General features: G+C 44.4%; 1 protein-coding gene across 11 annotated transcripts in view; it reads left to right on the top strand.

Moving 5' to 3' along the window:
• The window catches only part of LOC139613515 (sodium bicarbonate cotransporter 3-like), a 47830-nt gene that overhangs the window by 12763 nt on the left and 21252 nt on the right, over positions 1-13815 (top strand). For 4 of the 11 annotated variants that reach the window (XM_071470225.1, XM_071470222.1, XM_071470227.1 and 1 more), the window contains exons 2-7: positions 5581-5662; positions 7090-7230; positions 7314-7452; positions 8552-8712; positions 8833-9021; positions 13748-13815. The exon at positions 13748-13815 is cut by the window's right edge and continues 48 nt beyond it. In XM_071470225.1, coding sequence (XP_071326326.1) covers positions 5581-5662; positions 7090-7230; positions 7314-7452; positions 8552-8712; positions 8833-9021; positions 13748-13815 — 780 coding nt within the window. Of the gene's footprint in view, positions 1-5580; positions 5663-7089; positions 7231-7313; positions 7453-8551; positions 8713-8832; positions 9022-10325; positions 10707-13747 lie in introns of all 11 variants that reach the window. The other 7 variants (XM_071470217.1, XM_071470216.1, XM_071470219.1 and 4 more) reach the window with 3 other exon arrangements.

Consider the following 13815-nt stretch of genomic DNA (forward strand, 5'->3'; position numbering starts at 1 on the left):
TTCCATCTTTCTTTTCTGTGATGGAGATCGGTGGTTTGCTGTGCAGAGCCTGCACGTCTCTCATCATGTGTTCAGGAACCTTTATGTTCAGTCAAACTTTCTTTAGCTTCCTTTAGTTTTCTTTTTGAATCAAGCAGCACAGAAGCTGTAACCTGACATGTTTGAGTTAATTATCTTTACTGTCACATCTCCTTGCACCGCGATGACAACACTGACACGATGTATCGTCCAGCTGCAGCTGCAACAAATGATGATTTTCTTTACTTAATAATCTGCCAGTTATTTTAGGTTTATTAATAGGATGGGCGACATATTATCGTTTGTGATATACCATTTAAAAAAATTTTATCATGATAAAAATTTGTATTCTCGCGATATTAACGATAAAGCTCAGTCGATGACATATGTCTGTGCGTGTACTGTCTCACACTGCAGTCCAGTAGGTGGCAGTAATTCACCTTCAGGTTGGTTGCCAACCGCCAATAAAATCAACAGAAGAAGAATTTCCATGTGCGACGCATTTGCAACTCAGGTGTAGAGCAAAAAGCATGACAGAGGAGGGATTCTTTCCCAAACGAGGAACTGCCTCCATAGTTTGGAAATGTTTTGGCTTTCGAACTTCATATGTGGAACAAAGACGTAGTATACAGGTGCTGGTCATATAATTAGAATATCATGAAAAAGTTGATTTATTTCAGTAATGCCATTCAAAAAGTGAAACTTGTATATTGTATTCATTCATTACACACAGACTGATATATTTCAAATGTTTATTTCTTTTAATTTTGATGATTATAACTGACAACTAATGAAAACCACAAATTCAGTATCTCAGAAAATTGGAATATTACTTAAGACCAGTACAAAAAAAGGATTTTTAGAAATGTTGACCAACTGAAAAGTATGAACATGAAAAGTATGAACATGTACAGCACTCAATACTTGGTTGGGGCTCCTTTTGCCTGAATTACTGCAGCAATGCGCCGTGGCATGTAGTCGATCAGTCTGTGGCACTGCTCAGGTGTTATGATAGTGGCCTTCAGCTCTTCTGCATTGTTGGGTCTGGCGTATCACATCTTCCTCTTCACAATACCCCATAGATTTTCTATGGGGTTAAGGTCAGGCGAGTTTGCTGGCCAATTAAGAACAGGGATACCATGGTCCTTAAACCAGGTACTGGTAGCTTTGGCACTGTGTGCAGGTGCCAAGTCCTGTTGGAAAATGAAATCTGCATCTCCATAAAGTTGGTCAGCAGCAGGAAGCATGAAGTGCTCTAAAACTTCTTGGTAGACGGCTGCGTTGACCTTGGACCTCAGAAAACACAGTGGACCAACACCAGCAGATGACACGGCACCCCAAACCATCAGTGACTGTGGAAACTTTACACTGGACCTCAAGAAACATGGATTCTGTGCCTCTCCTCTCTTCCTCCAGACTCTGGGACCTTGATTTCCAAAGGAAATGCAAAATTTACTTTCATCAGAGGACATAACTTTGGACCACTCAGCAGCAGTCCAGTCCTTTTTGTCTTTAGCCCAGGCGAGACGCTTCTGACGCTGTCTCTTGTTCAAGAGTGGCTTGACACAAGGAGTGCGACAGCTGAAACCCATGTCTTGCATACGTCTGTGCGTGGTGGTTCTTGAAGCGCTGACTCCAGCTGCAGTCCACTCTTTGTGAATCTCTCCCACATTTTTGAATGGGTTTTGTTTCACAATCCTCTCCAGGGTGCGGTTATCCCTATTGCTTGTACACTTTTTTCTACCACATCTTTTCCTTCCCTTCGCCTCTCTATTAATGTGCTTGGACAAAGAGCCCTGTGAACAGCCAGCCTCTTTAGCAATGACCTTTTGTGTCTTGCCCTCCTTGTGCAAGGTGTCAATGGTCGTCTTTTGGACAACTGTCAGGTCAGCCGTCTTCCCCATGATTGTGTAGCTACAGAACTAGACTGAGAGACCATTTAAAGGCCTTTGCAGGTGTTTTGAGTTAATTAGCTGATTAGAGTGTGGCACCAGGTGTCTTCAATATTGAACCTTTTCACAATATTCTAATTTTCTGAGATACTGAATTTGTGGTTTTCATTAGTTGTCAGTTATAATCATCAAAATTAAAAGAAATAAACACTTGGAATATATCAGTCTGTGTGGAATGAATGTATACATTATACAAGTTTCACTTTTTGAATGGAATTACTGAAATAAATCAACTTTTTCATGATATTCTAATTCTATGACCAGCACCTGTATAAAATCAGCAAAAAGAAAACAAGTCAAAGGCTGGAAACACATCATAGCCCTAATTATTAATGGATCAATCACTGGGTCTGGCTGAAAACTCTGAAGCTTGTCTGTCAGGCTCCCAGAACCAAAACCTGTAGAAGTTCACTTTACCAGACTGCAATAATATTTAAGTCGTAAACAGTAGAGACAGAGAAATATGAATTATAGAACATGTAAACTGGCAGAAAAATTCCCAGTTTTCTCCCAGATGTAAAATATGTAAATTAATCACTTATTTTTTACTGGTTAATCCATCCATTTCCTGCTGCTTATCCAGGTGGTGTTTAAAGATGTTATTAGGAATCATTGACTTGTGCTGGAGAGAACTGACTGAAGAGTCTCAGTAAATCAGTTTCTGTGATATGTTTTCACTTGGTGAACCCGTCTCTATGCTGACAGAATCAAAGCACCAATAAAAGATAGAAAAAATACAAACAGTGACTGTGAAAGCTGCTTCGTGATCAGTGTTTAATTTATCTGTGAGGATTCAAATATTCACACAGTGAGTTCAGTTCTCATTGGCTGCTGCTGTCAGAGGTCAGCCACCGTAAGGACATAAAGTGAAAAGAGCATCGTGGGACGTTTGGTTCCTCTGCTCGCTGTAAATCTGAAACCTGATGCAGGAATCGGAGCCAACATCAGATTCCTTCAGGGCAAATTTTATTTTTAGAAACCTGAAGCTGAATCTTTTCACCAGATTAAATCTTCTGCTCTTCTCCCTGCTCCAGTCACGGTGTCATCACCACAACACTGGGCCTGTGCGACTGTGACATGTACAGGTAGACGTCACCTGTCTGTGGTGATCTGAGGCTGCAGCTTTACCACACATTTGTCTCTGACTGGTCAGTTTATTGGGAACACTGAGCTGAAACTGAGGCAGATAATGCTTTGGTTCACCTGTAGAGGCTGCAGTTTGTGATCCTGTGGGCTGTGTTGTGTTACACTGAGGTGTTTGTGTTGTTTGTATATACACAAGTTCAGCTCCACTGAAACTGAACTCAGAGTTCACAGTTCACACCACGATCACTGAACACTGTGAAACAAGTGAAGCAGAAGCAGCAGAGCCTGCATGTCTCAACTTCCTGTTGGTCAGCGTGGCGTCGGGCTTGTGTGATAACAGATGCTGTGATGACAGGAAGCGAGGAATCCTCTGAGCTGTGTGTGTCCGTCAGAGTGTGAAATCTATAACTCCGATGGACCGGATGGACCCACACACCCTGAGGCCTTCACAGCTTATTTGTGAACTGCAGCTGAAAAGAAAAAGGACGAATCAGAGAAGAAAACTGACAATGACACAAGCCAGGCTCCTCGAGGAGACGGGTCAGAAGGTTTTAGTCCTGAGCTCAAAACAACTGACAGACTCGGGACCCGAGGAGTCGTCCTGCTTCACAGACTGTGAGCATGTGTCCAAGACCATGAAGGGCTTTATAAACAGGTATCCACTGCTGGGACTTTAAATAGGTGGGACTTCTGGTCCTGGTCCTGGTCTGAACTCGTGCAGCAGATTCTGAATCAGCTGTAGATGTTAACATGTTGGGTAGAGGAGGAGAGCATTTCTGCATCTCTCAGAGAAAGAAAGAATCTGAAGGTGATAAAAAGCAGATTTGGAGACACAGTCCTGCACGAGTCCGAGTTTAGGTCTGAGTCAAAGAGTCTGACAGAAATCTGTCGTAGTGAAGGAGAACTTCACTCTGAGTGTGTGAGCTGTGGTTTACACGTGTGTCGTCATGGTAACAGTGAGCTGTGGAGGATCACGTGTGTGACAGTGTGTACAGTGGAGGTTCAGATGTGGATCTGTTTCTTTAAGCCTGTGTGCCTGTGGTCTGTCAGCATGTTGCTGTACCAACAGACAGCAGGCTGTGTGTGTGTGTGTGTGTGTGTGTGGCCGGTTCTCACTTTGAGACTATCAAAGAGCTATCTGAAGGTCAACACTTGGTTTTGAGTGTCAGGTCAGAATCAGGTCTCGGTTAGGGCTCTGGGGTTGGGGTCAGAGGTCAGGGAATCTTCCTGCTCAGTCTCAGATCTGTGCTGTCAGAGTCCGTCCAGCTGCAGGATCTGGCTCCGGCTCCTGATGTCCAGCTGTCAGACCACTTCCTGTTCACACCAGCCATGTTCGATGAGTCACACATTCCCACTGGCTGTGGGCGGAGCCAGACGGTCTGAGCGTGTCAGCAGCTGCTCAGCGTAGAAAAGTAAACAGCTCAATGTCGTCGCAGTAACAGGATGATATCAAAGCACATTAAAATGAATCGGCAGAGGCGCTGAGAGTCGATCAGTCGTTTCAGTTATTTTCAGCTGCAGTTTGAAGGTTTGTCACTGTAAACTGAAAACAAAATGGAAACATCTGATGACCTTTGACCTTTGACACTGGGAAACTGTGATGGACTTTTTTTTTTTACTGTTGTCTGACACTGACAGCCCAAATAAGTAACAGATTAATAGAGACAATAATCACCAAATAATGAAGATAGTGATTAGGAGCAGTCCTCGTTAAATCAGGAGTAAAAATATAAAATCATAAAATCTTCAGAAGGTTGAAGATGACGATGTTGAAGTAATCAGTGATGACAGGAAGTTTGCAGAAGGAAACAAATAAAAACCACTAAAAGCAGAAAAACACAAAGTTTATCAGTCAACAGTGAAATGATTCTCTGAACTGAATCTCTGTCGTTCTGAACTGTGACCTGCAGCTTTTCATGCACAGGCAGAGCAGTTCACTGAGAAAAGATCTGTGGCTCCTGAAGGTCACACATGCTGGAAACATTTCCTTCCTCACGAACTTTTTTTCTTCAGGATGTAAAACCTGCTTCGTTTACATCATGTTTACTGATGTCAAAGTTAATAACGCGTTAACTTTGACAGCCTTAATGACAAGCTAAAGTTTATCACTGACCTGGAACTTTCTCAACACCGAGACTGTGTCACAAACATGATGCAACTTTTCTTTAACAAAACTCAGCTAATCTAAAGTGTCGTTTTGGTTTGTGAGCGAGTCGTTTTTCTTGAAACACAACGAGCTCAGCTGGACTGAAACCCAGAGAAGGGAAGAGTCTGACCCTGGTCCCAGTCTCTGCTGGACTGGAGACAGTGTTGGTGGATCATGGCTCAGCCCTCATCACTGTGCATGGACCTAAATCCTAAAACAACATGAATGTGGAACAACTGTGAGTGTGTCTGCTCTGTAGGGCTCCATGTGATGCACACACACACACACTGCTGATGTCAGGACTGTGGGTGTGTTTAGTGTGTGTGAGGACTGACAAAAGCACCTTTGTTTATTGATTAATTGGTGTGTGTGCTGCAGGGGAACGATGAAGAGGCGGTGCTGGACCAGGGGAAGACCAGCTCCACCCTCCACACCAACTTTGAGAAAGAAGAACTGGAGAGTGAGTCTCCTCAGTTTATACACACACACACACACACACACACACACACACACACACACACACACACACACACACACACACTGTTGTAACCTCTTTATTTACAGTCAAACATAAAGTAGTAAAAATGACTCAGCCTGTATTTGTGCACGTCTCCTCCTGCTGCAAAATTCTGCATCTTTCACCACAGGAAGTCAAATCTGGAAAAGACGACTCATTATGAAATGAAATGTAAATAAAAAAACACATGATTGATGATTCTGCTCCGAAACTCACTCGTGTTGGCTGCAGTGTGGATGTGTCAGACCCTCCCTCACATAACACTTGAAACAAACAAGTCGTTTGAGCTTCGACTGGATCTGTTGATCACCTGGTTCAAATCAGTTCAGTCACATGAGGGACAGAGACACAAGAAGCTAACTGGTACTAAAAATACTTGAAGTTCAGTTCACATTAAGATCCCTGTGAGAAACCAGTGAACAGCAAACCATCACACAAACCAGTCGATCTTTTAACTGGCAGATCAGTTCACATTTTGAATGTGTTGTGATTAATCTCTGTCTACATGGGTACCTGTCAGTGCAGTTACATGGATGTGGAACAGGGGGTGTGGCAGACGGAGATTTTCTATCCATGTAGCTCTGGTCCTCAGCAGTGACTGAGGGTGGGTTCACAATGTGGTCTAGACCCGAGTCGTACTGTGTAACTGGGAAGACTGAACGTTGGTATTTCCTGACCTCTTCCTGTCTGTATCTCTTAAAGAGTGTAATGAGATTAAATATTTAGGACACGACATAACCAAAGATCAGGTGACGGACCGTGTCCACAGCTGCACAAGCAAATATGTTGCTGGTAGATTTAGTCTGTGTTCAGTTTACTGCAACACAAGAGACTCAGTGGTTTATAATGACTGTGTGAGGCTGCTGCTTTAAGTCCTCGAAGCTGCAGCTCCAGTCAAGTGTTTAATGTTGTTGCCCTCACCTGCTCTGTAACACCTGAGATACAGGTGTATGTGTGACAGTTTCATCTCAGCCGTAACCTGAGCTGAGCTCCATCAGGTTTCTCCTTTATTTTCATTTGTTTATGTGGATTATTATTGACCGTGAGCTGTGTCCTTGATGATGAATGAATGAATGAATGAATGAATGAATGAACACTTTCTGAAAAGTTGAACCAAACGGTCTTGTTGTCGGCCAAAGTGTGTGTGAGGGGAGATTCAGAGAGGACTCCAGGTGAACATGTAATGAGATCACTTCAGTCAGGGTTAGAGCTGTGTCCACCCTTCCTGAGAGACTCGGTCACGTGGGAAGTTTTATCACTTCCATCAACATTCACATGTTTTAATGGATTTGTTGGAAACACTTTTCCGTTGGTCCAGGTTTTAGCAGCAGATTCAGATCATGCACTGTGTTTATGTTTTGCTCCGTCAGGTCACAGGGCGGTGTACGTCGGGGTTCACGTCCCTCTGGGCCGACAGAGCCGGAGGCGACACCGCCATCGAGGACACAGACATCACCGGAAACGACGGGACCGCTCAGACCGGGAGGACGAACGAGAGTCGCCCACAAACGGTCCGGCTCCGGCTCAGGCTCGGTTACGGTTTTTAATGTAGATGAGATGAAGATGATGACGAGTGAGTTTTTTGTCCCTGCAGACACACCGTCTCAGAGAGTCCAGTTCATCCTCGGGACAGAGGACGACGATGAGGAGCACATCCCCCACGACCTGTTCACCGAGCTGGACGAGCTCGCCTTCAGAGACGGGGAGGTCCAGGAGTGGAAGGAGACGGCAAGGCGAGGACACGCACTTTATTTTAACTTAACTTAACTTTAACACTTGAACCTTTGTCTTTATTCCATGGCTTTAAAACGTTTTGTTCGGGTGCTCGGAAATGTTTACTCAGGTTTGTCTTCTATGATAATGACCCACCACTCACCACCTAATTTAGAGAAACACACCACTTCATTTTCCTTTCATGTAATCCTGTGTTGTTTGTGCAGGATAAACCTTTATTTATTCAAGAGTTGTTCCTCATAAAGCCACAGGTTGTTTTTTTTTTTAAGTCATCATAACACCTGAGCTGGATTTGCACAGACATGTTTCCTCTTTATGTTTTCATGCCTGACCTGTTTGAGACCAGGTGTTGGATATTAACCAAACAAAACATGACAAAACAATTTCCATCACATTTACACAGTAGAGTAAATATGATCTGAAACAGCAAATGTTCACAACAGATTTACTTTATCATTCCGTTAAAGCTCCATCCAGTCTAAAGGCAGATGTCCATGTGTTTGTGATTATAAAGCAGGTCTAGGTTCTATATTAATACTGTGAAAGTATCAAAGCCTCAGTCCACAGAGAAATGCACACAGCCTGTATTCAGACACTGAGCCTTAAAACCAGCCGTCAGGACTTCTGCAACTTTGTGATGTCACAACAAAACAGTCACTGCCCTCAGCCAAGCCTCAAGCCCCGCCCACCTGGACCCACCATCCAACCTTTCATGATTTGGTTTCTCTGAGTGTTTATCTGAAATATGCTATATTTTCATTTGATCATTCAGAAAACAGTCAGCCAATCAGAAGAGAGACTCAGATCCTCTCTTCTGATTGGCTGACTGACCTGTTGTTACTAGAGCTCCAGAGAGAAGCCTGAGAGAGGAGATGTAAAACTACACTGAGATGGTTTTTGGTTCTTAAAACCACAGATATATCTTCTGATGGAGATCAACACTTCAGATAAAATACAGGACCTTTAAAGTCAGATTGATTTACTCAGCTTTGTCCTGGTATTCATTAGTTCAGTGTGTGTGTGTGTGTGTGTGTGTGTGTGTGTGTGTGTGTGTGTGTGTGTGTGTGTGTGTGTGTGTGTGTGTGTGTGTGTGTTCAGGTGGTTGAAGTTTGAGGAGGACGTGGAGGACGGCGGTGAGCGTTGGAGTAAACCCTACGTGGCCACGCTGTCTCTGCACAGTCTGTTTGAGCTGCGCTCCTGCATCCTGAACGGCACCGTGCTGCTCGACATGAGAGCCAACACCATCGAGGAGATCGCAGGTCGGCACTGCGGCCTTCACTGCGCACATCAGCTGATGTGCTCCTGTGTGAAATGTGTAACGGGTGATCATGAAGTTTGTGTGATTGTTAAGCTAACCTCACGCCCCCCCCCACGTGCAGACATGGTGATCGACAGCATGCTGGCGTCAGGTCAGCTGGAGGAGGGCGTTCGAGAGAAGGTGAAGGAGGCCATGTTGAAACGCCACCACCACCAGAACGAGAAGAAGCTGAGCAACCGAATCCCGCTGGTCCGATCCTTCGCAGACATAGGCAAGAAACACTCCGACCCCCATTTACTGGAACGCAACGGTGAGACCACAGCGCTCTTGTCATTCTGAGGTTCTGCAGGTCTGGTTCTGAGGTTGATAAATCGAGATCTTGTGATCATCAGGTTCTGCTAAAGTTTAGTTCAACTTGTAAACAGGTTCAAACCCTGTTAGGAGCCTAGGTAAGTTAGCATCACATCGCTAAAGATGCTAATAAGATACTAATAACTTGCAAGAAGGGTTAGGGTTTTTGACAAATGTCAGATAGAAGCTGATTATTCTCAGATTATGATATTTCTATGACAAATGTAACATAATATTTAGGCTACGCCCACACTACTACGTTTTCAGTTTAAAACTAAAATGTAGAAGAAGAGATGAGTTTAAACTGAAACGTGTCAGTGTGGATGGAGACACAGTGTTAAATCCAGTGTCTGGGTTTGTCACTGTTCCCTCATCTTGAGTTCTGCAGAACTCCTTCAGTTTGTTTCAGTCGTCTGTTGTCGGCTAGAGTTCAGACTGTGTTCGTCCTGATTGGTCAAGGTGACAGAGGGACAAGGCGACGGGTCTCTGAGCGGTGCACGGCATCATGTCAGCATGGTGTTGAGTTCCTCCAGTGACATGTGATGGAGGTTGATGATAGTTAGTGAAAGTGTGCGTGTGTGTGTGTGTGGTAAAGGTTGCTCTGGATGAATGTAGCTTGATGAGCTGTGTTACACAAACTGATGTGACCTGAACACTTATCTAACGTAGTTTAATATTTAGTGGGAGCCTGCTGCTGTCGTTGGGTGTGTTTCCTGCTGGTCAGCACTAACCTGACTCCACCTGCCGAGTCAGTGAGCTAATAACCTGCTGATACCATGTGACGAGTCAGCGTTTTAATATCCGCACCACAAATCCTGTTTGTGAGGGAGGAATGTTTTAATTCTGCTGCTGGAGCTGATATAACCTGTGTGTGTGTGTGTGTGTGTGTTACCTCTAACACCTGCCTGCACCACCAGTCTGCCTGCACCACCAGTCTGAGGAAACACTAACTTTTTTTTACTATATTGATTAAATTTTACATTTTTACAACACACACACACACACACACACACACACACACACACACACACACACACACACACAGACATAACAGAGTAGAAAAATATAAAACAGACGTGCAAATCAGTCTGTACGATTGAAATGTCCACAAGTAGCCTGAGAAATACTTCATTGAGACAGAAATGACCAGATCTGATCAGAATGATTGATCAGTGTTTCCTCAGCAGCTTCAGTCCGTCTTTAAAATCGGCCTGAGCATCGATCAGTCTCTCTCTGATGATTCTCTTCTTCTCTTCTCTTCAGGGGAGGGTCTGTCCTCCTCTCATCTCTCCCTCCTCCGCCGCTCCTCCATCGCCTCAAGCGACACCTCCACCCCTCCCCTGTCTCCTCGTATCTCCGACCTGTTCGGACACCTCCTTCCTCCCTCGCCTCCTCCCGCTGTGTATCCTCATGGCCACCTACTCTCCGAGCCCTGCCCACCCAGCCCCACCTCCTTGCTCCCCGCCTCCCTCCTCGACGCCCCTTCCTCCGGTTCTCCATGCCGCTGCTCTGCTCCGGAGGGGCTGTTTGGAAGGATCCCTGAGGTGGTGGTTCACCCCCCTGAAGAGGAGGAGGTGTTCAGGACGGAGGACGGACAGGACCGTGTCTCCTGTCAGGACCTGCACATTCCTCACAGTGACACAGGCAAATCCCGGCACAGCACGGTGTGGACCGCTTTCCTCCGAGCTCTGTACTAAACACTAACCTGCTGAGTGACGCCATGAAAACTAAACTCAGGTTTGATCCCAGCTGGAAAACATCTATGGATGTTTGTCTTTAACCTCCAGCTCAGACAGTTTATCAGATGCTAATACATTTTCTTTTTACAGAAACTGTTCTGAAAATACCGAGACAAAGGACGTGAGGTCAGTTTTTATTTATAAAGTCGAGTCACAGCAGCTGCTGGAGATGGTTTCAGTACAAACTTGAAAGAGTTAAAGGTCACTTCAAGAATAGATGTTGACCTGAAACTGGTGGGGGAGCTTCAGTGAGAGGAAGGATGATGTTTGGTTTAAGACCAGTCACATCCTGCTTATGATGAAGGTTCAGGTCGTAATGGTTCAGCTGATATTAAGGACACAAATGTGAGGCTCCTGTTGCAGCTGGAGGCCGATCAGTAAACTGTGCAGCTTAAACAGGAAGAAGATTAAACGGCCTGGACGTGTGATGATGTGGGACGTCTGCTCAGTCTGAAGGGAACCAGTCACAGCTGCTTCTTGTCAAGAGGCTGCAACATCGTCCTGTTTTCCATGATCAGTTCACGTCGCCTCCAGAAAAGCAGCAGCTTTATCAGATACATCTTCTTCTGTCTGGATATCGGGTCCAGTTTGTGCATCATCTGTAGATGTTCATCAAGATGTGAAGCGGCTCTGAAGAACCTGGATATTCTCAAACAGATGTGGACACATTCTTCAAGTGTGCATTTTGTCTTAAATGTTCCAGTAAAACAAGGCAGATTTATTTATACAGCACTTATTTATTCATGGGAATGATTCAACATGAAATAGCATTTACCACTAATTTGATTAGATGTGATAAATATAAATATATTTAAATGAGCTGACAGCAGATCGCAGGCGTTCAAGAGGTTTGTTCCACAGGTGAGGAGCAGAGAAACTAAAAGCTGCTTCACCTGGCTCGGTTCTGGGATCAGTGAGTAAACCTGTCCCAGATCACCTGAGGGGTCTGGATGATTCATACTGTACGAGTAGATCAGAGATGTGTTTGGGCCTAAGACCGTTTAGTGCTTTGAGACCAGTAGTAGGACAACGACCCTGTGATAAAACCCCAACTCAGGGAAACTGGACGGAGCCTGTGGACCATCATCATCAGTGAATTAATGATCTGTAGAGGTGGATCAAGGTGTTGACCTCTGCTCTGACACCTGGTTACTGAGTCACTGCTCACACGCTGAAGTCGACAGGTTTAGATAAACAGGAAACAGTGAGTGTGACGACTAAGAGACCACAACAACCTGCTGACTCCAACAGGACAGGGAGACGGGTTGGATCATTTCAGTGAGGACAGACGGTGAATCAGACACTGAGAGGACAAACTGAAAACATCAGCTGAAAACATCTGGAAGGATTTTATGTTTCACTAATTCTATAGTAAATAAAACCCAAACCCTACGTCCAGCTGTGATCATGATCTTTATTTATTAACTTTATTCACTGTTCAGAAAAATCAAGTCACATTATAAGAATATTTAACTCAGATTTCACCTCTGAACTTTCCAGTGTTTGTGTCTTTACAGCCTGATGTTATTTGGATAAACTTAATTCGACACATCATAGTGTACGAGGAGAAGGTTGGAGTCAGACGCAGTTTCTGTTGGTGCAGAGAGACATTTAACATCGGGTTTGGAAATCCTCACTGCTGGACTGTGACAGGAAACGAGGCTGTGTAATCGTGTGTGTGTGTGTGTGTGTGTGTGTGTGTGTGTTTATGTACTCATATCTTTGTGAGGACCAGTATGAGTTACAGCAGTGAGGACATGCTGGCAGGTCCTCATGACTGGGTTTTAGTGTTCAGGGGCTTGTGAATGCATTTTGTCAACAAGTGTCCTCACAAAGATAGTAGTTCAAGTGTGCGTCAGTGTGAAACAGTGACACGTGTGTCCTCAGGTTGAAGTGTCGTCCGCTCTGCATCACATGGTTTAAATCAGCAGCTTCGGCTCCGCCTTCTTTAACGCGGCTGTCAGACGATCAGCTGATGCGTCTCGGGACAGAAATCCCTTTGATCAGACTTGAAGTCCTGCTGACTGTCAGTGTGGTGGGTGGGCTGGTTTATAAAATCACAAACTGTGACAAACACAGACCTCCTCCATCCTCAGACTCTTCGTTCAGATCAGAAGAAACATCAGATTACTTCATGCATTTTCTCCTTCATGAATGTGATGCTAACTCTGAACTATCAGGGTGAACTGCACGAGCCTCCTGCAGCTTTTTAATAAACAGGATTTAAACATCAGTCACTTCAAACACTTGTTTCTGAGTCTGACTGAAAGAAAACAGACAGCAGCCGTCTGGAGCGGCTGTCGTGTTGACCTATAGATCCACATCTGGACACACTTTTATGGGAAATGCACCAGGTAAAATGATTAAATTAATTAATTAATATGAAAATAAAAACCAACGGAGGAGAGAGTTGAAATAGGACATGAACTTATTCATTGATCGTAGCTGATAATTAAATGTGATTGAACTCATATTGAGGAGTTAGATTGTCCAACACCTGAGATCAGTACAAATGATTTTTCAGTCAGTATTCAGTCCAAACCAGGACGTCACAACCTGCAGTTAAAACGAGGACATGACAATACTCAACTCCATCAATAACACTGGTGTCGGGCCCGGAGATATCTGAAGATGACTGCAGTGAAATGTCCAGACTGAAACCACCAACTCCAGGTCTTAGAGAGAGAGATCAGTGGGAAGAATTGAATACAATGGTTTGTGACTCCAGATTTTCGTCACAGGGTTATCAAGATGAGTGGTTAAAACTCTCCAACAAAGACTGGACTGATCTTTACCCTGAAACTATGATCAGTATGTAAAATACTGGAGAAATATACTGTATGTAACCCCAACCACTGTGGGAACACGTTTCCTGAGTCACCTCCTTTTTATCAAAGAAGATAAAGTTATAAAAAACTGAACTGATGGTGTCTCCGTGTCTAACAGGTCTGCTGGCGTCGCCTCAGTCGGCTCCAGGAAACCTCGACAACAGCAAAAACGGAGAGAGTCGCCTC

Source organism: Trachinotus anak, unplaced genomic scaffold (assembly GCF_046630095.1).
Source record: "Trachinotus anak isolate AG129_WGS33_773 ecotype Australia unplaced genomic scaffold, CSIRO_AGI_Tana_v1 ptg000032l, whole genome shotgun sequence".
Taxonomy (NCBI): Eukaryota; Metazoa; Chordata; class Actinopteri; order Carangiformes; family Carangidae; genus Trachinotus; species Trachinotus anak.